Raw genomic sequence first — 23,114 nt, 5'->3', positions numbered from 1 at the left:
TTTGTGATCATAAGTTGTATTGCACCCTTTTCAGTAGTTTTTCTTTTTCTTTTTTTTTTTTTTTTTTTTTTTGCCAGTCCTGGGCTTCAGCTCAGGCTGTGAGCACTGTCCTTGGGTTTTCTCAAGGCCAGAGCTCTACCACTTGAGCCATAGCACCATTTCTGGCTTTTTTCTTTGTATGTGGGACTGAGAAATCAACCTGGGTCTTCGTGCATGCTAGGCAAGCACTCTACCACTAGGCTAAACTCCCGGCCCCCCTTTTCAGTAGATTTTAACCTTCCACTTTGCCATTAAAAATGTTTTGAGGGAAATGAGATCTTCCATTCCTAAAATACAAACTTTGTCGTCCCCCCCCCAAAAAAATAGAAACTTAACAATTCAGATTATTCTTTTGGCTAATGTCAGTAAACATGATCACATTACCAGTAAATAGGAAGCGAAGACTCCAGGCACCAGTGGCTCCCGCCTGTAATCCTACTTACTCAGGAGGCTGAGGTCTAAGGATCATGGTTCAAAGCCAGCCTGGGCATGAAAGTCCATGAGATTCTTATCTCCAGCTCAGGGATGGAGCCCAGCCCTATCACCCACCCACCCCCCCCAAAAAAAGAAAATGAAGCCAGATGTTAGAGCATTGTCCTTTAAAAAAATAATCTTCAGGGGCTGGGAGTTTGGCCTAGTGGTAGAGTGCTTGTCTAGCATGCATGAAGACCCGGGTTCAATTCCTCTGTACCACATGAATTAAAAAAAAAAAAGCCGGAAGTGGTGCTGAGGCTCAAATGGTAGAGCTCTAAAAGCAGGATGGCATTGCTGAGAAATAGACATGCAGGGTGAATGTATCCTTTCACCATCTAATGAAGCAATGGTAGCTGATAGTTGAATTTTATTAGTAAGTGAACATGGCTGCAGATGCTAGTTCATCACTTTGGTGTTTATGTGTGGTTTGGGGGTTTCATGGAGATTGACCATGTCTTCATGAATCATATCTGACCTATCCTCAAATCCCCAAGGATATCACCACTGGTGGTATCTTCTGCACTTGTGTTGTCTACATCAGGCTGGGGCTTTTATAGACACCTACTGTTCACACCTTTCTGTCTTAACCAAACATGAAGAATGAAAACCTTATGACAGTTTACATCCGCATGATATGTAAATTCTTCAGTTGCTCAAGTTCTGGGAGCTCTGTGAATTGATGCTTAACATAAAGCAGGCCATAATCAGAACATCTCAAATGGCTTCAGAATCACCCTACATCACTTGTGTCCCAAAGCTGCAAGATAACAATATGTATATCCAACTCCAAATCTTTCCACATTCCACCCCGCAGTATGGAAGAGCCTGGAACTCTGGCTCATTTATTCCCAATAGGATCTGACAAATTGGTCAAACAGCTTCCTGGGCACTTGGCTGTGCTAGTTTTACAAGTCTGATACTGTGATGAAAAACTTGCATCTATCAACTTCCCCCAAATCAGAATAAATAAATGCTTGAATTGAATTTTCAGAGGTCCTGAAGTCAGTTCAGAACAGCAGGAAAAAGCTTCTAAAAGCAATTCTTTGGGAGATCCTATTGGGATCACAAGTTGTACAGCTGATTTCCAACATAGTGTCTAGTGGGTTTTACTGCTGAATTGGTTCACCCTTTGCTCCTCCGTTTCTGTGCTTTTCCTTCTCTTACCCTTTGTAACCTCATAGTATGCCTTCAAGAGATTCCCTGTTCACCACCACCACCCCCCCCCAGCTTTTTTTTTTTTTTTTGGCAGATCCTGTAGCTTGAACTCAGGTCTCTTGAGATTTTTTTTATTAAAGAATTTATTAGCATTGATTTTTACATCATATTTCAAATGTGTTTAACAAACAGGTATTCAAGAAGGAAATCTCTATATATAATCACTGGCACTTAGATTTTAGAGCATAATCAAAATTAGGTTTGTGTGTCATAGATACATAATAATCTAATAAAATATTATGTCTATAGAGTCAAGTTTTTATGACTATGTAGTTGTGTTTATATTTCCAGTACCATGTCCATAGCATTGGGTATGCAACTTTTGAGTCCTCGCTCTTGTACTGTTTGGATCTAATAGCCACATATTAAGGATACCATGTGCCTTTTGTTCCATTGGTCTTGACTTGTCTCACTCAACATGATTCATTCTAGATTCATCTACTTCCCTGCAAATGCCATTATTTTATCTTGTCTGTTGGCTATATAGAATTTCACTATATATATATAAAACACACATTTTCTATATAACACATTTTCTGTATCCGTTCATCTGCAGTAGGACATCTGATTATTTCCATCGCCTGACTATTGTGAATAGTGCAGAGATGAACATAGCTGAGCAGGTGTCCTTATCATATCTTGGGTTATGATATTCAGGGTAGATGCCCAGAAGTGGTATGGCAGAATTGTAGGGAAGGTCAATTTTCAGTTCTTTTTTTTATTAAAGAATTTATTAACGTTGATTTTTACATCGTATTTTAAATGACAAGTTTAACAAACAAGTGTTCAAGAAAGGAATCTATTTATAATCACTGGGACTTAGTATTTAGAACTTAATCAAAATTAGGCTAAGGGTTTGTATGTCATAGAAACATATTAATTTATGAAATAAAACATGTCTATAGAGTCATAGGTTTTTATGTCTATATAGTTATGTTTATATTTCCATTACCATGTCCATAGCATTGGGTATGCAGATATTGTCCTCACTCTTATACTCTTTGGATTTAATAGCCACATATTAAGGATACCATGCACTCAACATGATTCGCTCTAGATTCATCCACTTCCCTGCAAATGCCATTATTTTATCTTGTCTCTTGGCTATGTAGAATTCCATTGTATATATATATATATATATATATATATATACACACACACACACACACACACATATATATATATATCACATTTTCTGTATCCATTCATCTGCAGTAGGGCATCTGGATTGTTTCCATCGCCTGGCTATTGTGAATAGTGCAGAAGATGAACATAGCTGAGCAGGTGTCCTTATCATATCTTGGGTTATGATGTTCAGGGTAGATGCCCAGAAGTGGTATGGCGGGATCGTAGGGAAGGTCTATTTTTACTTTTTTTTTTTTTTTTTTTTTTTTGCCATTCCTGGGCTTGAGCTCAGGGCTTGAGCACTGTCCTTGGACTTTCTCAAGGCTGGAGCTCTACCACTTGAGCCTCAGCACCACTTCTGGCTTTTTTCTATGTATGTGGTACCAAGGAATCGAACTCAGGTCTTCATGCATGCTAGGCAAGCACTTTAACCACTAGGCCAAACTCCTGGCCCATATTTTCACTTCTTTAAGAAACCTCCACACTGCTTTCCAGAGTGGCTGAACTAGTTTACAATCCCACCAGCCAGCAACTACTTCTTTTTCTGAGTATGTATCTGCCATAATAGGATGATATAAATAATTCCATTGCTCAAAAAATGTGTGCCACCCTTCCACCTTCCAGCCTGGGCTGGCTTCGAACCCCAGCCCTCAGATCTCAGCCTCCTGAGTAGCAAGGATTATAGGCATGAGCCGCCAATGCCCGGCTATCTCATTCATTTTTAGCAATGGATAATGTATTTTGGTGTCACTATAACTTATTTGTCTCCCATAGGACATCAAAAGCTTGTAAGCATTCATGCCTAGGTTTTTGTAGAGACATGTCTTCAGCTTATTTGGGCAAATATGTAGTAGTAGGATTGCTAGATGACACAGTAAGAGTACATTTTGCTTAGTTCTAGAAGAAATTAGTTCGTTTTGTATCTTCATGAGCAATAGATCACTTGCTTCCATCCTCACCAGTACTTTTTTTAGGGCTGTTCTCAACCTTCACTATTGTAATAGTGTTCAGTAGCATCTCATCTTAATTTGGTTGTGCTGTGTTGAGTCCCTCTTTGCATTTTTCCATCTGCATGATTTGTTTGGTGAGGTATGTTTCTGTACTTTGCTGATATTTAAAATTTTCAATTTTCATACTTTTTTGCATATTTGCAATAACATTCTTTATCAGATAAATGTCTTGCAAATATTTTCTCCCAATCTGTTGTCTTCTAATTTTCTTGATCTGTTTTTTCTTTCTTGTTATTGTTGTTTGCTTTGTTTTACAGTCTTGGGACTTGAACTCTGGGCCTGGGCATTGTCCCTGAGCTCTTCAGCTCAAGGCTACTACCCTTAACCCAAGAGCCACAGCGTCACTTCCAGTTTTCTGGCAGTTAATTGGAGATAAGAGTCTATGGACTTTAGTGCCCAGGCTGGCTTTGAACCAAGATCCTTAGATCTCACCCTCCTGAGTAGCTAAGATTATAGACATGAGCCACTGCGCCTGGCTCTTGAACTGTTTTGTTGCTTGCTTTTTCTTGTTGTTTTGTGGTGTGTATGTGTTGGTAGTTCCATAGCTTGAACTCAGGGACTCACACTTGCTTAGCTTGCTTGCTCAGCTAGCACTCGACCATTAAAGCCACATCTCCACTCCCAGCTTTTTGCTAGTTAATTCAAAATAAAAGTCTTATGGACTTTTGTGCCTGGACTAGCTCTCAACTGGGATCTTCAGACCTCAGACTTCCCCCTTTAGCTTATCTATTTCTGTTAAATGTCAAATGGATTAATCACTAGGAAACAAGCATATAATGTAACTATGTATTTCCCCTGCTGAACCATAACAGGAATACAATTGCCAATTCCTGACCTGACTGGTCATGATGTTGGTTGTAGAGCTTGAACTCTGGGCCTGGGCATTGTCCCTGAGCTCTTCAGCTCAAGACCCGACCCCTTGAGCCACAGCACCACTTCCTGTTTTCTGGTGATTACTTGGAGATAAGATTCTCACAGACTTCAGTGCCTGGGGTGGCTTTGATTTGTAATCCTCAGATCTCAGCCTCCTGAGTAGCTAGGATTACAGGAGTGAATCACGTGAATCTTAAACTATTTTTCTTCTATTATAAATGGAGTGTGCCTTTCTAAAAGAACATATACTGGAACCAAAAGACTTTTTTTTTTTTTTTTTTGCCAGTCCTGGGGCTTGGAATCAGGGCCTGGGCACTGTCATTGGGCTTTCTCAAGTCTAGCACTTGAGCCACAGCATCACTTCCAACTTTTTCTGTGAATGGATTACCAAGGAATGGAACCTGGGACTTCATGCATGCTAGGCAAGCACTCTACCACTAGGCCACACTCCCAGCCCCAAAAGACTTCTTTATTGTAGCAGAATGCAGCAAAAACTGAGTATAGATGGAGGTGGGAGAGGAGCGTGGTTGCATGTTAGGCTGTGTGTAGATGGATGTGGGGGTCAGGCAGGTGTGGCTGTCTCATTTCATGGGAGGTCAATGGCTGCAAACAGCCTGCAGGAGGCTACATTCTGGTTTGGGGTCTTCTCTGTATCCAGTCAGCTATGGCAGGAATCGCCTGGACTTTCTTCCGCAATGCCCTCAGCCTGGGGTACATGTCCAGCAAGTCAGGCTTCAGAGCCAGAAGTGTGGTGCTGCAAATATCCCAGTAGAAATCTGCCCACGTGACCTAGGAATGCCAAAGGGACACTGAGATTTTGAATATACCAGCATATAAAATTAATCTTAATTTTGTAATCTTTTTTTTTTTAGGGCTTGAACTCAGGTACCTGCTGCTTTTGCTCTGCCAACTGAGCCACTCCTCCAACCCCTTATTTTTTTTAGTGTAAAAGGTAATTGCTTCATAATTAACAACAGATTTTTCTTAGTACAGAATCTCCATGTACAGTAGGACAAAAGTAAGCAGCATATAACGCCATACTTCTACTATGCAGAAACGACAACTGGTAGTAATAATACCAGTTGTGGGGGCCGGGAGTTTGGCCTAGTGGTTAAAGTGTTTGCCTAGCATGCATGAAAACCCGGGTTCGATTCCCCGGTACCACATACATAGAAAAAAGCCAGAAGTGGTGCTGAGGCTCAAGTGGTAGAGCTCTAGCCTTGAGAAAGTCCAAGGACAGTGCTCAGGCCCTGAGCTCAAGCCCAGGACTGGCAAAATAATAATAATAATACCAGTTGTGTAAAATATTTTTGGTTAGCATATACTAGAAAAAAAATCCTAATCATTAGTGAAATCCTAGGATTAGCCATCAGTGGCTAATATGACCAGAGATTGGGCTGTATGATGGTTCATTAGATCTGCATTCATATTTGTCAAAGAGAGAAATTCAGATGAGATCAGGTGCATCCAAGGTGAAATGGCCACAGATGGAACAGAGAAATTCGATTGTGAGTTCTTCTTAGCTTTGTGTGGGGGTGGAATTCAATGAAGCACACTGCCATCTATCAGTCAAGAGGCATTCTTGGTTATAGGAGTCAGGGTTTAGCCAAGCAATGTTTGTCAGTGACCTGCTGTGTGCCACACATTGGTGTAAGTATTGAGGAATTGACTAGAGAAATGCACTCCCTTTTCTGATGTGGTTTATTTGTTTATTTTGTTTACAGTACTATTCATATGCTAGGCAAGCACTTCCAAATTGAGCTGTAAATCCAGCTCCTGGCTTTTATCTTAGAAAAAAAAATGAGATATACAGAACAAATGATGGAAACGTGAAATGAGAAACTCCAAGGGAAGCCGTTTCAGCAGTGATAGGTAAGTGAGGCACAGCAGGGAACACCTGTAACCTCAGGTACAAAGGAAATGGGAGGACAGGGGATCATGAATTCAAAACGAGCCTAGCAATGAGACCCTGCATCAAAAAAAGAAAAAAAATAAACAGCAAGCTGGAGACATAGCTCAAGAGATGGAGCATTTACCTACTGACCCTGACTGAGTTCAGGCACTAGTACAGAAAACAAAACCTGACAGGTAAGTCAGGGGCTCAAATGCATGTGTTTACGTTGTTTCATTCCATTATTGTTAATATTCTGTGTGTTGTTGTTGGCCGTGGGGTTTGGACTCTGGACCTGGATGCTGTCCCTGAGCTACCACCCTACCCCTTGAGCCACAGTGCTACTTCCACTTTTTTGAGTAGTTTGTTGGAGAGAAGAATCTCATGGGGACTTTTCTGTACAGGCTGGCTTCAAACTGTGATCCTCAGATCTCAGCCTCCGAAGTAGCTAGGATTACAGGTGTGAGCCACCATTGCCTGGCTAACATAGTTGGTTTTTTTTAATTTTTAACATTTAAAACATACTTACAGAGTTACCAATAAGCCACTCTTTGTCCCCTAAATATGCATGCAAATCCTGCAGAAGGCGAGGTGCATCGTGTGTGAGCAGGTCCTGGAACATCTGATCCTACGAAAGATAAGATGCCACTTAAAAATTAGAAGAAAACAATTATATGAGAGAAAGCAATCAGGTTTTTTTTTTGTGATTGTCTCCCTCACGAGAAAAGAAAGGAATAGAAAGTTACAAGTTTTCTTGGGGCTGGGAGTTTGGCCTAGTGGTAGAGTGCTTGCCTAGCATGCATGATGCTCTGGGTTCTATTCCTCGGTACCACATACACTGAAAAAAACTGAAGTGGTGCTGTGGCTCCAGTGGTAGAGTGCTGGCCTTGAGGAGAGCCCAAAGATTGTGCTCAGGTCTTGAGTTCAAGCAAAAAAAAAAATTACAAGTTTTCTTTATTTGTTTATGCTTGGGATATCATGGAGAAATCTGATATTCTCTAGACCTCAGTGCGTGCTTGCTTGCTTGCTTGCTTTTTCTTTCTTTCTTTCTTTCTTTCTTTCTTTCTTTCTTTCTTTCCTTCTGTCTGTCTGTCTGTCTGTCTGTCTGTCTGTCTGTCTGCCTTTCTCCCCCCTCTCTCCTCTCTCCTCTCTCTCTCTCTCTCTCTTCCTCCCTCCCTCCCAGTCCTGGGGCATGAACTCAGGGGCTGGGCACTGTCCCTGAGCTTTATTTTCTCAAGGCTAGCACTCTACCACTTGAGCCACAGCACCACCACTTCTGGCCTTTTCTGTATATGTTTACTGAGGTGTCAAGCCCAGGGCTTCGTGCATGCTGGTTGGGCTTCACCTCGCCTTCTCTCTTTTTATGAGTTACGATGAGGTACACTTGCTCAGCTTTGGCAAGTTGGTTTGGAGGGTAAGTGGTATGCAAGAGTTTGTTCATCATGCATCTGGTCAGAATGATAATAAAGATATAATGCCTGTGTATCACACATGAGGACAAAGGAAGCAGCATGGCTCTGAATCTCTGCTATTATTGGAACATTCACTTTCATTTTTGGAATTCTAGAGGACAGGCCCCAGATAAGTGGTAGTATATACAAGAAAGAGGCCAGCTTCTAGAAAAAAGGACTCAGTCACCAGAGGAAGGCAACACTGGAGATGGCAAGAGAAAGATATCCAATATGAAGCTATGTAGAAAACCCAGAGAGCTCTGACAAGCAGAACAGAGGGTGTTGATATCAGCAAACTTGTGAAAAAATCCTACTGGAAACCTACAGTTAGTGTACAAAGAGTTGGAAGTAATAGTGAAAAAAATAAGAAACAGGAAAAAAACGACAATTACTAACTTCGAGGTGGAAACTGAGAAAGAAAATATAGTATACTGCAAAATAATTTGCATATGCATACTAACATAATCATGGAATATTGATATAACCAAAAACGTTTGGTATCAGTTTGAGAGTTTGGAGAAAGGGAAATGGAAGAAAAGATTATGTAAGTGATAAATTCTCATTGTTATTATAAGAAGTTCAACAAAACCAACTCAAATTAGTGAATCAAAGCCATGATTATATATGCTACAGAAATATGGAAGTACAGATAATTCTAGCTACTCAGGAGACAGAGATTAGGAGGATTGTGGATTTTTTTATTTTTTGTTTTTGCCAGTCCTGGAGCTTGTATTCAGGACTGTATTAGCATTATCCTTGCACTTTTACTCAAGGATAGGACTCTGCCACTTGAGCCACAGCTCCACTTCTGGCTTTTTCTGTGTATGCAGTACCGAGGAATTGGATCCAGGGCTTCATGCATGCTAGGCAAGCACTCTACCACCAGGCCACACCCCTGGCTGAGGATTGTGGTTTGTGGTCAGCCCAGGCAAAAAGTTCAAGAGTCCAATAGCTGGATATGGTGGCACTACCTGTCAATCAAGCTAAGATGGGAAGCATAAAATAAGAATATCCCAGTTTAGGCCAGACCGGACCAAAACGGTGAATACTATCTCAACCAGGGGGAAAAAAGGCCGGAGATTTGGTTCAGCTGGACAATGCCTGTCTAGCAAGTCCCAGGTTATGAGAAAGGCAAAAGTAAGAGGGGGTGGGAAGGAAGGGAGGAAGGGAAAGGGGGGGGAAGTGAAATATGGAAACATCTGGAGAAAGGAAGGGGCTAGGCATGGAATTGTTATGCGTTGTTTCAACTTTCCAAAGTACAGAATACAATTTCTGTCACCCAGCATGTATGCTTCATAGGAGAAATAGCAAACTGACTGCATTACTTTTATGTCTTGTTTCTTCTCTGCCCAAGGAAAACGAGACATGAAATCATCCAGAGTATCCACAATAGCATCCACATGACACTGCTCCAAGTCTGTTTCACCAGCCAAATCTGTGGAATGGAGAGAGGGCTCTTAAGACCGACTAACACCATCAAGGTAATTTACTACACTCAAGAGTCTCTCCTTAGGACTGGAATGTCTCCAGAGGAGCACCTCAGTTTGTTTCTTTTCTCATTTATCTTATTTACAGACCATGTTTATTTAGCACCTTATGAAGTCTTCCATTGTTTCGTTTTGGTTGTGTTTGGTTGTGGTGCTTGAATTCAGGGCCTGGACACTGTCTCTGAACCTCTTTGTGTTCAAGGCTAGTGTTCTACCACTTAAGCCACAATAATACTTCCCAGTTTTGAGAGGTTAAAGATAGGAATCCAGGAATGGGATTGCTGGGTCCTAGGGTCTATGCTGTCTTTTGAGGAACCTCCATCTCCATACTGCTTTCCAGAGTGGTTGAACAAGTTTATATGTTTGTAAGTGTAGTAGAGTTCCTTTCTGGCCACATCCAGTATGTTTTTATTAGTTTTCTTGATAATGTGCATTCTAACCCGGGTGAGGTAGAATCTCAGAAAGAATGGCATTGCCCCATTTGTAAGGAAATGGAAACACTCAGAAATAATTATATTAAGCAAAGCAAGCTAGACCCAAAGAAACATAGGCTGCATGCCTTCCCTCATTTGTAATGACTAGAATATGTCATGATATTCTTACCAGAGGATCATAATAGCTCAGTAGCTGTGTGCATATGACCATCTAAAATGATGCTTACTGAAATGAACTCCAAGAAACAAGACATTTTTTACAATGTACTGTTTGCAGTTATTTCTTTTTTCTTTCTTTCTCCCCCCTTTCCCCCCACCCCCCGCTTTGGTTTATGTTCTGTGGTCACTGTTTTTGACTTCTGTACCTTTTGTGTTGTATATAAGTTTATCAGATTTAGGGAGGAGAAGGAGAATCACAGAAACAGCAGGACAAAGCATGAACCAATGTAACAGTGGTAGTCTCTGGACACTATGTTGGAAATGAACTTTACATCTTGGAGATAATGAGTGTGAGGGGCAAAGCGAGAGAAAATAAAAGAATGGGTAACACTGTTCAAAAAGACATGTACTCATAACCTTACTTATGTAACTATAACCGCTCTGTATATCATTTTTACAAATAAAGCTGTCCAGACTTTGAACCATAATAAACATACTACCTGTGGTTTTGGTCAAGTATCTCGCTATTGCCAGACTCTGGTGAAGAGTAAGTCCATCAACTTCCAAAACCGGGATCTTGCCAAATGGAAGAGCTTAAAATTAAACAAAAATCAGTATCATAACAGAATCAAATTACCACGCTCATTTCTACTGGTGATTGCGGGAAAATATTGTGAAAATTTTTAAAAAATTGTGTTTGCTAGTCCTGGGACTTGAACTAAGGATTTGGGTGCTGTCCCTGATCTTCTTTCACTCAAGGCTAGTGATTTACCACTCAAGACACAGCACCATTTTTAGCTTTTCCTGAATAGTTTATTAAAGATAAGAGCCTCAGATCTCAGCCTACTGATAGCTAGTATTACAGACATGATGTACCAGAGCCCAGCTATTTCTTCTTAAAAGGGACAATTACCACCTCTGATGGAATCTTTACATCTTGAAAGAATAAAGAAAATTAGATTATTGGATATAAAATGGGTTATTAAACCCTGGCTGTATGACCTTGTGTTTCCTCTAGTATTATGACATTTTCTAGGTCATAGGTATTCATTTAGTTTCCCTTTGCTGCTGCTTCTAAACTGAAGGGATTTTTGTTTGTTTGTTTGTTTTTTGTCAGTCATGGGCACTGTCCCTGAGCTCTTCAGCTTAATGCTATGGCTCCACCTCCCTGAGCCATAGTGCCATTTCCGGTTTTCTGGTGGTTGACTGGAGTTAAGAGTCTCCTCACAGACTTTCATGCCTGGGCTCGTTTTGAACCTCAATCCTCAGATCTCAGCCCCCTGAATAGCTAGGATTACAGCACTCAGCTTACAAGGGACAATTTTGATCAACTTGAGATCAAAACCCCTTTACTTTTCCCCAAGAAAGAAGAAAGGTTGAGCAAGTACATTCTCCCTGCATGATCGTGAACATCCACTTACTTGATTTGATTTTAGGCCAGTCAGCTAGCTCTATTCTGTGATCTTCATATTCTATGTCCAAATAAGCAAATATGTAACGAATAATTTCTGCTCTCCCTCTCATATTGAAATAAATCAGTTTGTAGTTTGGCATGGTGTAAATACTGCAAAGACACAAAGGGGAAAAAATGTCTTAACAACCTTCCAGACATAGCTCAGTCATTTCTTTTTCTATTTAGAAAAGTTTATAGCATCGTGTGAGATAACAAGAGATGTCAGAGGATATTTCATAACTTAGTAACACATACATTGCACTCTACTGGCTTTTAGTAGTCAGTTGAAGATGAGAGTCTCATAGACTTCACTGGCACCTGGCCAAGGCAAAAGTTTTCATATCAAGACTCCATCGGCACCGTAAGTGACACAGAAACAGCATACAGGTTATTTGCCTATGATTTGCCTAAAGCGATTTGAATAGCCCAGAGATATTGGTCTCTTATTTCCTGTGCACTTCGTGTGTGACTCCCATGATTAGAATCTCTTATCAGGAAAAGTGCATATATTTCCTCAAAAAAAAAAAAAGAAAAAAAGGAACCATGATATTTTTTATGTCTATATAGTTATGTTTATATTTCCATTACCATGTCCATAGCATTGGGTATGCAGTTATTCAGTCCTCGCTCTTGTACTCTTTGGATTTAATAGCCACATATTAAGGATACCATGCGCCTCATGATTTTTTTTTTTAAGTGAATCTCCTGTAAGCTTGAAAGGAACTACTGAGTTGCTTTCTCAAAACTCAGATGAAGTTCCTGGCTCAGTGGATAAACATTTCCTTTAGCATTCGATCTGAAAAGTAGGGTACCCAGTATAGGAGAGAACACATGAATAAATGACTTAAGTTGAAAACACTGAGTAGTAAGTGCTTGCCCATATAGATTCACAGACTCAGGAATATACCAACAAATGCAGAAGACTGAATTTTTCATATTATGTTAAACTTGACAGGAAATTATCTATTTTTCTTGGGAACCAATCATGTTTTTGACAAGTTCTATCTTGAGTACTCCATTATTTTGGGTTTATTGCTCTTTTTTTTTTTTAAATTTGCAGAACATTATTGTTTTAGGCAATTGACAACAAAAATGTATATGAACACTCAATCATAGAAGCAATTTTAAGATTGCCGGGGATAAAATACAAATTAGCAGCACAAAACCCATTTAATTTTGATCAAAGCATTGTTTCATCTTGATTAACATTGGTATCTATAGATTGCTGTAAAAATACAGTAAAAATAGGGTCTAAAGGATATTTATGTGGGCTAGAAAAAAATAACAATCCAGGGGCCGGGAGTTTGGCCTAGTGGTTAAAGTGCTTGCCTAGCATGCATGAAGACCCGGGTTCGATTCCTTGGTACCACATACATAAAAAAAAGCCAGAAGTGGTGCTGAGGCTCAAGTAGTAGAGCTCTAGCCTTGAGAAAGTCTAAGGACAGGGCTCAGGCCCTGAGCTCAAGCCCAGGACTGGCAAAAAAAAAAAAAAAAAAGAAAAAATAACAATCCAAGTTCAATTTTCAGGCAAAAGACTCTCATATCTAGTTTATATTTCAAACATCTTTACAGAGAAATTGTCAAATAACTGAAAAAAGGAATAAATTTTAGAATAATTCTGATAGGCAGAAGATGTGCAGATAAAAACTAAACACTATAAAAACTAAACACTAACAGTTGTCAAAGATTGGTCAATCTGAGTTACTAATCTTTAAAATAAAGACTTCACAAACTCAAATGTACTTGAGAATTCTAGATACAGCTTTTTTTTTGTTCTGCCTAACAGTTGTGCCATCTAAGAGTCTGAAGTATAAAAACAAAGATTATTTGTGAGTTTGCTAAACAGCTCTTCTTTGCTATATCTTAATGAATATATACAAAACATAATCCATGCATTCAATTTGCATACATGAACTCTGGTATTTTGAAGGCAAAAGCTGGATTTAGCCACCTCATGCATGAGTCACAGTTAGACACACACACACACACACACACACACACACACACACACACACTCCAACTCCCCAAAAGCTATGGTAAAATGCTTACTTCTTTCCTTTTCAAGAATCTCTGCTCATTTTGAGTTCACTCCTGGAAATACTACACAGTGTCAAACTGTCAGAGAGAACTAGAAGAACATTTGTATTGATTTCAATCAATCACTGGATATTTGATTTGAAATCAGCATGTGAGAACCTCTGTTTTCTTATCAAATTCCAAATAAGTATCATTTTAAATGCTTCTCTTCCATTAATGCTGAAAGGAGTGGAATCATTAAAATGATTTCTGGCTTGGGGCACATCTAAACTGTCTTTCAAATGATGACAGAATGTAATTCTTAAAAAGCGTAAAGACATTTCAGTAAAAAGCTATCTTAAAACAACAACAACAAAACCCCACACACATTACAAATAAAATCCTGAGTTTTAGAAAGAGGCAAAAAAAAAAGCATGAAGTAAAATTTTCTACGGCTTTTTATATTGAAAATTAACTTTGGAAAGTTCTGGAAGAAACTCTGGCTGGGACTGGATTGTTTTTTCCTCAATGACTGTTTTCTGTTAACATCTACTTGAAGGTATTTATTACATTCTCCTAGATTTACTTTAAAAAATCCTCATTTTGATTTCCAAATGGTGTGAATAGCTCACTTGGCGGTCACAAGCAGGATGTGACAACCATAAGAATAAAACCTGAAGAGGTTTTATTTGTCTACGCAGAGGATCGACGGTACCACTTACTTGTGCTGTATGTCTGTGGAGTCTCTTGTATCTTCTGTGCTGGGCTTTTTGGCAGCACTGTGGTTTCATGAGACGTTGGTCACAAGCAAATGAGAGAGGAAGTGACTTCCCTTCTACAACATGTCTTCTTTCACTTTCTAAGTGCAATGTGCCTGGCCAACAGTTCCTAAAATCCCTGCATATATAAAGGCCAGATGTTGTTGGCTTACACTGGGAATCCTTGCGCCTTTGGAGGGTGAGATCTGAGGATTGTGGCTTGAAGCCAGCTGAGGCAGAAAAGTCCATGAGATGCTTATCCTCAAGAAATCAGCATGAAGTCAGAGTTAGAGCTGGGGCTCCAACAGTAGAGCACTGACTTTGAGCTGGAAAGCTAAGGGACATAATTCAAGGCCTAAGTTCAAGCCTGATACCAGCACACACACACACACATACACATACTCACGATAAACAAACAATCCTTTTGCAGACAAGCTAAAGTTCAAGTCACAGGTGTTTGAAAGGAAGATCTTATTCGTTGAACACTAATGTTGCCCAGTTTGTACTGAACAGGATAAGCACGTAGCTCACCTCTGTACTTCAGAAAGATCCTTGGAGGGAATGGGTGTGTGGCCTAGTGGTAGAGTGCTTGCCTGGCATGGACTAAGTTCTAGGTTTGATTTCCTCTGTACCACCTACACAGAAAAAGCCGGAAGTGGTGTTGTGGCTCAAGTGGTAGAGCTCTACCCTTGAGAGAGCCCAAGGACAGTGCTCAGGCCCTGAGTTCAAGCCCCAGGACTGGAAAACAAACAAAGGTCCTTGGAGTTGGCTTTGCTCTTCTTCCACACCTGAAACAGGTTCACCTCTAACAGGTGCAAAACATCTTTTATCATAGGTTCCTTTCACCTGTCTTTTTCCGTGGAATGTGAGCTCCTCAAAGCTGACACTTGTTTTCTGCTCTCAGGAAGCCTAGTTGGCATTCTTCTTGACTCCCTTATCCTAGCCAAGTGGACATGTCCAAACTCCACAAATATACTACCAGTCGTGGGGCTTCGGTCAAGTTATTTAACTCAGTTCCTTAGTCCTTAACATTCATCGATTTCCACTGATTAAAGGTCAGGATGGTGGTTGGGGCAGCTAGAATAAGTCATTCAAGAGCTGAAGAAGCAAAACAAATCAGGCTGTCTGGGGTCGGGGCGGAGGGACCTAGGGTTGAGTATCCCTCAGAGGGCCCTTTGCTTTGGCTTGCCAGCATCCAATCCAGTTCTCTCCCTCTTGAGAAGGAGTGTATCTTTGGTGTGATGGGCCGAGCTGTAGCCATGAGCTATAATGTGGACCATTTGATTGGATCCCCTGCCTCAGAGTGTGAGCTGGAAGTCTCCTTTTTGATTGGCTCTGGGCTGGGAGCAACACTACAGAAGTGGGTGGGACCACCCTCCACTTTGCCCCTTTATGAGCCTCAGGTGTTGAGGTTTCCTGGCCTGATGGAAACCAGAAAGGCCTTTTCTTTATGCTCAATTGTCGTTGTCCTTGGCCCTGTTGGCTTTTGCTTCAATAGACACTTTTCTACCTCTAACTACCTCACTAGGGTTCATGAGCTATCCTTCACCTGTCATCAGGTGAATCTCAGTTCTAAGCCAACCTGAGCAGAAAAGTTCTCAAGACTCTATCAGCATTCCCTTCCTGCATGCCTACACAGGTGGCAACTGCTTGGTAAGTGCTAGTGGTTAGTGCATGTAATGGAAAAAAATATACAATCTGAATTTTGTAAAGCGTGCACATTAGTTCCCCTTCACTTTTGTAAAGAGGAAGTGTCCATACAATCCTGTTTCTTCTGTTTTATCCACTCTGTTGGGAGTGGAGTTTCCAGAAGAGGAAGAGAGGGGGAGGGAGTATTCAGATATATCCAGAAAGCTTCCTTGACTTGACTTCTACAATGTTGGGTTTCTCATAGGCTATTTTATTTCTTTCTTTCAGAATCAATGATTGAGGAAACTGGAAACATGATATGTGCTTGGAAATTTGTTATTTTGTCATCCCAGCTTGCAATAAGGAAGCTGGGTGTGGGTGAGTGGCTCCTACCTGTCACCCTAGCTACTCTGGAGGCTGAGATCTGAGGATCATGTTTCAAAGCCAGCCCGGGTAGGAAAGTCTGAGATCTCCAATGAACAACCAGAAAGCAGGAAGTAGCACTGTGGTTCAAAGTTGTAGAACAACAGCCTTGAGAAAAAAAGTTGAGGAACAGTGTCCAGGCCCTGAGTTCAAGCCCCCAAATGGACAGAAAAAGAAAAGAAAAAAAAAGATTGGTGCAAGTAAATATTAAAATGAAAGTATTTTAACTTGGGCTGGGAATGTGGCTTAGTAATAGAGTGCTTGCCTAGCATGCATGAAGCCCTGGATTCCTCAGTACCACATAAACAGAAAAAGGTAGAAATAGTGCTGTGGCTCAAGTGGTAGAGTGCTAGCCATGAGCAGAAACGTGCCCAGGCCCTGAGTCAAGCCCTAGGACTAGCCCTCCAAAAATGTATGTTAACTCATTCTTCCAGTTGTTCCAGAATTGGTGACTATCATTTATTTCAGTGTCACATCTTGGATTGTAGGGGAAAGGACAATGCAATGAATTCTACCTCTGTTTTGCCTTGTCCTGGAGTCCAGACATACATCTCTGACCATTATTTCTTAGAAACCCAAAGAGTTAGCCTCCTGACTTATGAAGTCACTTCCTGCCACCTACTCAAAGACATCTTATCCGATGATATTTCTTTTTCTTTTGGCCAGTTCTGGGGCTTGAACTCAGGGTCTGAGCACTATTCTTGGACTTTTTCAAGCCTAGAGCTCTACCACTTGAACTACACCACCATTTCTGGCTTTTTCTATGTATGTGGTATGGAAGAATTGAACTTGGGTCTTCTTGCATGCTAGGCAAGCACTCTACCACTAGGCTAAACTCCTGGCCCAATGAAAATATTTCTTAAAAAAAAAAAAAAAAAAAAAAAAAATCTAAGTAGTTGTACAAGAGGATTGCCATTCGACAGAGTGGTTTATAAATACAGTGCATCTTGATCTATACCATCTCTTTCAAGATTCTCACCATTCCTTCAAACCCATCAGCTTTTCTTTTTGTAGGATTTACATTGGTTTTTTTGTTTGTTTTGTTTTGTTTTTGTTTTTGTTTTTTTTTCTGCATTCTCTCCTAACCTTCTTCTTTTGTCTAATTATATTTTTTTCTGGGATTTTTTTTTTTTTTTGCTAGTCCTGGGCTTGAACTCAGGGCCAGAGTGCTGTTCTTGGGCTTTTCTCACAGCTAGAACTCTACCACTTGAGCCACAGTACCACTTCCAGCTTTTTTCTATGTATGTGATACTGAGGAATCAAATCCGGCCCTTTGTGCATGCTAGGCAAGTACTCTACCACTAGGCCAAACTCTCAGCCCCTTGTCTAATTATTGTACTAAATAAACTCAAATATATTGATTAGTTCTGATTTTGGACCAAACAAAACAAAACCACACAAACAAATACATATAAGTGAAGGAAAAGTAGCAGGCTACTTGTACATATAAATTTCAGATATAGGGCCAGGAGTTTGGCCTAGTGGTTAAAGTGCTTGCCTAGCATGCATGAAGGCCCGGGTTTGATTCCTTGGTACCACATACATAGAAAAAAGCTGGAAGTGGTGCTGAGGCTCAAGTGGTAGAGCTCTAGCCTTGAGAAAGTCCAAGGACAGTGCTCAGGCCCTGAGCTCAAGCCCAGGACTGGCAAAAATAAATAAATAAATAAAATAAATTTCAGATATAAATTCTTTCGCCTAAGAGTTTTTTGTTTTTCATTTTTTTCATTCTGGAACTTGATTTTTGTCTTCATTAATGTTGAACATTCAGGGTTGGTGGTAACATGTTTTCACATTGACCTGTGATGGAGAAAGAGGAAACTACTTAGAACAAAGAAAAATATGACATCTTTAGATGCTGCTGAAAGATCTACATCTTTTTCTCTGAGTCTGTAGAGAAGAAAATTTGACAAAAACAGAACTTTAAGAAAGCAGATGGAACTTTAGTCTTTAGATCACCAACTTATTGTAAAGCATGAAAGACACGTTATAAGAAAAATTTTCATTTATGCCGAAGTGAGAAAAAAACTCATTTTTATTGAAGTATATTGTAATGTTGTAAATATCACTATGAAGTCCCTTTGTAGAATTAATCAGTGCTGGTAAAACTTAGATAAATGAACGGTCCAAAATTGAGCCTGATTTTGGATTAAAGTCTTACCCCTAGCTCCAAAAAATGCCTGCTGTCTTCCTAGCATATGTGTTCAATATAGTTGTGTTATAGTTGTATTTGCCAATTATTTCCCCTCAGAGATGTTGTGTGACTGCTTTTAATTTAGACTTGTTAGAGTACTTTGTCCACCATCCAAATCTCACAAAAAATGTTCGAATGGAAAACTGATTCATGATTCAATGTCCATCTTCACGCCAAAGTATGTGCACAGATTCTAGTCCATTGGGATGCATGTCTAACACACAGTTGATAATCCTGTAACCCAGGAGATTATTGTCATATATCTCATCTGGAATCATTAAGCCAAGTGGCTCTGTACTTTAATGTAAAAAAATCAATGTAAGTTTGTATCTACTATAAGTTCAAATGTTTCTTGCATATTTCTAATGGTAAACATTAAGCTACTCTGCAGTGAAACTAAGCATAATTACTAACAACTTTTTGTTTCATTTTGTGACTTCTATTTGGACAACCTTTTGTTAATCAATTTAATATAATTCAGCTGGGTACAGAGTTTTTTTAATTAATCTAAATGATATTTCATTTGGATCTGTAGAAAGTTAACTACTAACCAACTAAATTCCAAAGGTTTGTTACAAAGGAAAGTAATATTCCAATTTCTAGTGATGCTTATCTTTAGGTAAGATGGGTGCAGGAGTGAGATGGGGAAGGAGGGGAGGAATCCCCAGAGAACTGCTTGTTGCCTTCTCTTGCCCGCCCCTTCTCTTCCTACAGAGTCTGCACTAAAGTACTATACAATAGGGTTTGTGGATAAGAAGAATCTAAGCTCGTGTAAGGGTAGAGGATGTGGGTAGAGGGAGAGAAGAAAGATCTGGAGGTCTGCAGCTGGGAGGAAATAAGGCTTGTGTGGTCAGCACTCTGTGGCTTATTATGCAAGAGTCACTGGTAAATGGCATAAAGATTTTTGGACTGTCCATATATGTCTCAGTGGTAACAGACACTATTAAACCATTATTATTTAATTTAATTTTGTTGTTGTTGTTGTTGTTGGTCGTGGTGTTTGAACTCTGGGTCTGGACACTCTCCCTGAGCTCTTCACCTCAAGGCTACTGCACTACCACTTGAGCCAAGCGCCATTTCTGGTTTTCTAGTGGTTAATTGGAGATAAGAGTCTCATGGTCTTTAGTGCAGGGGTGGGGGGAAAGGGTGAGCTGGTTTTGAACTGCGCCATCCTCAGATCTCAGCCTCCTGAGTAGCTATGATTACAGGAGTGAGCTACCATGCCCGGCTTATTATTTTATTTTATAATTATTTTAAAGATGTTAAGTCATGGAAAATAGACTGAGCACTTCCAAGGACATCCAATCTCTACGCTTTTGGAAAGCACACATGGATTGTTTCGTTTACTGTTTATTTTTCTCCAAGATTCCTTTGGAAAGAAGGATTGCTGTCGGCTGACTTATGAATCCAGGGAGATAGAAGGCTAGTTTCAAACATATGGCAAAGTAAATTCATGAAACTATTTGGAACTGAATCTTTCCAATCATAAACATTCTTACTCATGCTTGGGAAAGCATAAAAGAAGTGCTTACAGCTCTCTGGTGGTGGTGATTTGACTTATGAGAAATTTTTGGTAATTATTTTCTCCCTCATATTCTCTCTCTCTCCACTCCCCCCCCTCTCTCCCTCTCTCCCTCTCTCCCTCTCTCCGTCTCTCTCGGGTCATGGCACTTGAACTCAGCCTGGGCACTGTCCCTGAGCTCTTCATCTCAAGGCTTGAGCCAAGCCCCCCTTCTCATTTTCTAGATGTTAATTGGAGATAAGAATCTCAGGTCCTTCTGTGCCTGAGCTGGCTTTGAACCTTGCTCCTCAGATCTCAGCCTCCTGAGTAGCTAGGATTACAGGCACGAGTCATTGCACCGGGCCCTTTCTTTCTTGTAAAGGAAACCACTGTTTTATGATACCATAGCTGAGTCTGAAGAATTGCCTATTTATATGTACCACACCATCAAAACCAATTTGTATTATGACTTTTTAGAGTGTTGTCGGTGTGAGGAAAAGTCCATGTAATTTTCCTCCAAGTCCTCTCGCGTCCCGTGGACTTGTGCCAGCATCTCTGAGCAGTCGTGCAATGGAGCCTCCATGTCCAGGTCAGGCAGCAAAGTTGCTGGATTGAGTGTCTGCGGTGCCTGAAAGGAGATTCTAGGTGGGTTGGGCAGCAGACTCTGGTAGTGTGTGAGTCTGGCATTGCTGAGCCATCGGTCAGGTGGTTGCTTTAAAATTCCCTCTATTGCATGGGGGGTGATCACACACAGTTCCTGCCCCATAGTTAGTTTGTCTGCATCCTTGACCAGGAGTGCAGTGGCAGCAACCATCCTCAGACAAGGCGGCCATCCTGCTGCCACTGAATCTAGTTTTTTTGATAAGTATGCGACCAGTCTCTTCCAGGGTCCCAGATATTGAGTTAGGACCCCCTTTGCCACTCCCTTCCGTTCATCTACGTACAGGTGGAAGGGTTTGTGGAAGGGTGTGGTAACATCAGGAAGGCCTGGGGCTGGGGCTGACAGCAAGGCAGTCTTTATCCGCTGAAACGCCTGATCAGCCTCCTCTGTCCATTGGAAGGGCACATGATTTTACCTGAAACCTGGTAAGAGCCAAAGTTACATCTGAATGAGGATTGCTGTCCTTTTGCATGGGCCAGCTGGAAATTGCTATAAGGAGACTCACAAGAGCAAGCTAAATCGCAATTAAGCAATTATTTTGGTAGTCCTAATTTTTTTTTCTTGAAACAAACTTTTAGGACAACTTTACTTTTAAATTTTGTTTAGAAACCATTTTTAATTTTTTTTTAGACTTTTATATATTTTTTAACTTAAACACTTAAGTGTTTTAAGTATGAGCTCATTTATTGTTTTACACAGCATGCTGACAATTTAACCTTGAGCATGTTTACTCACACCCATTCATACACACATTTATATTCAAAGATCTCAAAGCGTGCAAAATTATAATATCGGCTGTTTATTTTCCGGAAGTTTAAGAGCTTTGCCAATTTTACTCTTGCAGGTGAGAACCAGGTTTGAAACAACACTTTTTTACAAAAGAACTTAACTGAAATTTATTTTTCCAGAGCTTGTTTTTGATATCAGACATATTGCTTTTTGCAGATGAAAATTGGGTGGGAGTCTTAAACCTAGGAGAACTAAGACTGAAGCCTGTGCTGTGCCACCAACTGTCTCCAGACTGCCACTGCAGCAGGTTGTTAGGAAAAAGAAAACTGGATTAATCCTGCAGCTGCTTCCAGGGTGAAAAAGTAAAATTAAACCTAAGTATCCAGAGCACAAGGAAAGGGGGGACTGAGCCACAACCCGCACAGAAACAGATATCTAGTTATCTAGTGATAAGACGGGGAGAGCCTGTGAGAGAAACTGAAACGGGTTGAAGAGTACAATCGGGGAACTCAGTCCCCTTAAGACACATAGCAGACAGTTTCAAACACCACTTGATGAGGCTGCCACCCCCATGGAGCAGACAAACTGCTACAACATTCTTACAAGTTACAAGGTAGAGATCTCACAGCCAGAGGCAGCAGAGGGGCCCTTCCCTCCCGAGCAAACCTCACCAGACAGACAGAAAGACCAAGAGTACTCTGCAGAGTACTCGGGTGAGCGAGCCTGCTTCTGGAATTTCCACACCCACATTGAGTCTTTCCCTTTGCTGCTCTCCCCGGTCACTCAAAGACACATCAACCAGATGTAAACCTTTTAAATTTTAGCTGTTGTAGTTAAGACAAACATTTAACAGGACAGATAACCCAAACAAACAGGACAAACAACAAACAACATACGCATGCGCGCCCAGGCTGCCAACCAGAAGGGAGCTATCAACCAGAGGGGTGGGTGCCGCTCGGCCACCCCAAAAACAGCCCCCCAAAAGCAGCCTGGGTGGGACTATCAACCAGAGGGGTGGTCGCCACTCGGCCTACCCCGAAAATAGCCCCCCAGAAGGGCGCAAGGGACGTCTCCCACGGCCCGCTGGCTGTCTTCTAGTGCGTCCGTCAAGACGTGTTGCCAGCACAGACAGAGAGCTTGCAAGCAACCAGAAAAACCAGAAATTATACAGATTGGTTATAACCAGTACAGATCGGCAATGCCTTTCAACTTACCGGCCGTTCCTGACGACTCAGTGACCAGGCGTCTGGGTGTCCGGGGGAGAGGCTTCCCGGTCCATACGCCAAATATTGTGCCCAGAAATTTGAAGTCCCCCCTGATAGCCAGAGACCAAAGATCAATGCAAATTGCAATGAGTCGTTTATTGATGAGCTCGAGCACGGGTCTCTGCGCACTGATCGTTAAGTGCAGACCAGAGGCCCCGAGCACAAGATTACAGCCCCTTTTATACATTTATTTTTGGTAGGGGGAAGGCCCCAGCAAGTAATAGCAACAAATCAATACGCCACGCGGGAAATTTATACTATAATTCCATTAAATGATTGGTGCAATACAAAGCAGGAAAGGGGTCGTGGCTAATCATTGGTCAGTCTAGC

At 40.9% G+C, this 23,114-nt stretch overlaps 1 protein-coding gene across 2 annotated transcripts; it reads right to left on the bottom strand.

Annotated features, from left to right (window-relative positions):
- Positions 1 to 4,999: 4,999 nt before the first annotated feature.
- Positions 5,000 to 22,882, bottom strand: Hpgds (hematopoietic prostaglandin D synthase). 2 transcript variants are annotated; one of them, XM_090356576.1, is made up of 6 exons: positions 22,734 to 22,882; positions 11,580 to 11,722; positions 10,659 to 10,751; positions 9,404 to 9,513; positions 7,157 to 7,255; positions 5,000 to 5,525 (listed from the first exon to the last, which is right to left on the bottom strand). In XM_090356576.1, exons 2-6 carry the CDS (start codon positions 11,710 to 11,712, stop codon positions 5,361 to 5,363), a joined length of 600 nt encoding a protein of 199 aa, XP_090212702.1. In that variant the 5' UTR covers positions 11,713 to 11,722; positions 22,734 to 22,882; the 3' UTR covers positions 5,000 to 5,360. The 2 variants fall into 2 exon arrangements, with proteins under 2 accessions (XP_090212702.1, XP_090212701.1); XM_090356575.1 differs by lacking the exon at positions 22,734 to 22,882 and adding an exon at positions 14,350 to 14,394.
- Positions 22,883 to 23,114: the final 232 nt, after the last annotated feature.

This window comes from Megascapheus bottae, chromosome 23, assembly GCF_031878675.1.
Source record: "Megascapheus bottae isolate mThoBot1 chromosome 23, mThoBot2.hap1, whole genome shotgun sequence".
NCBI lineage: Eukaryota > Metazoa > Chordata > Mammalia > Rodentia > Geomyidae > Megascapheus > Megascapheus bottae.
This window is presented reverse-complemented; position numbering and strand designations above follow the sequence as displayed.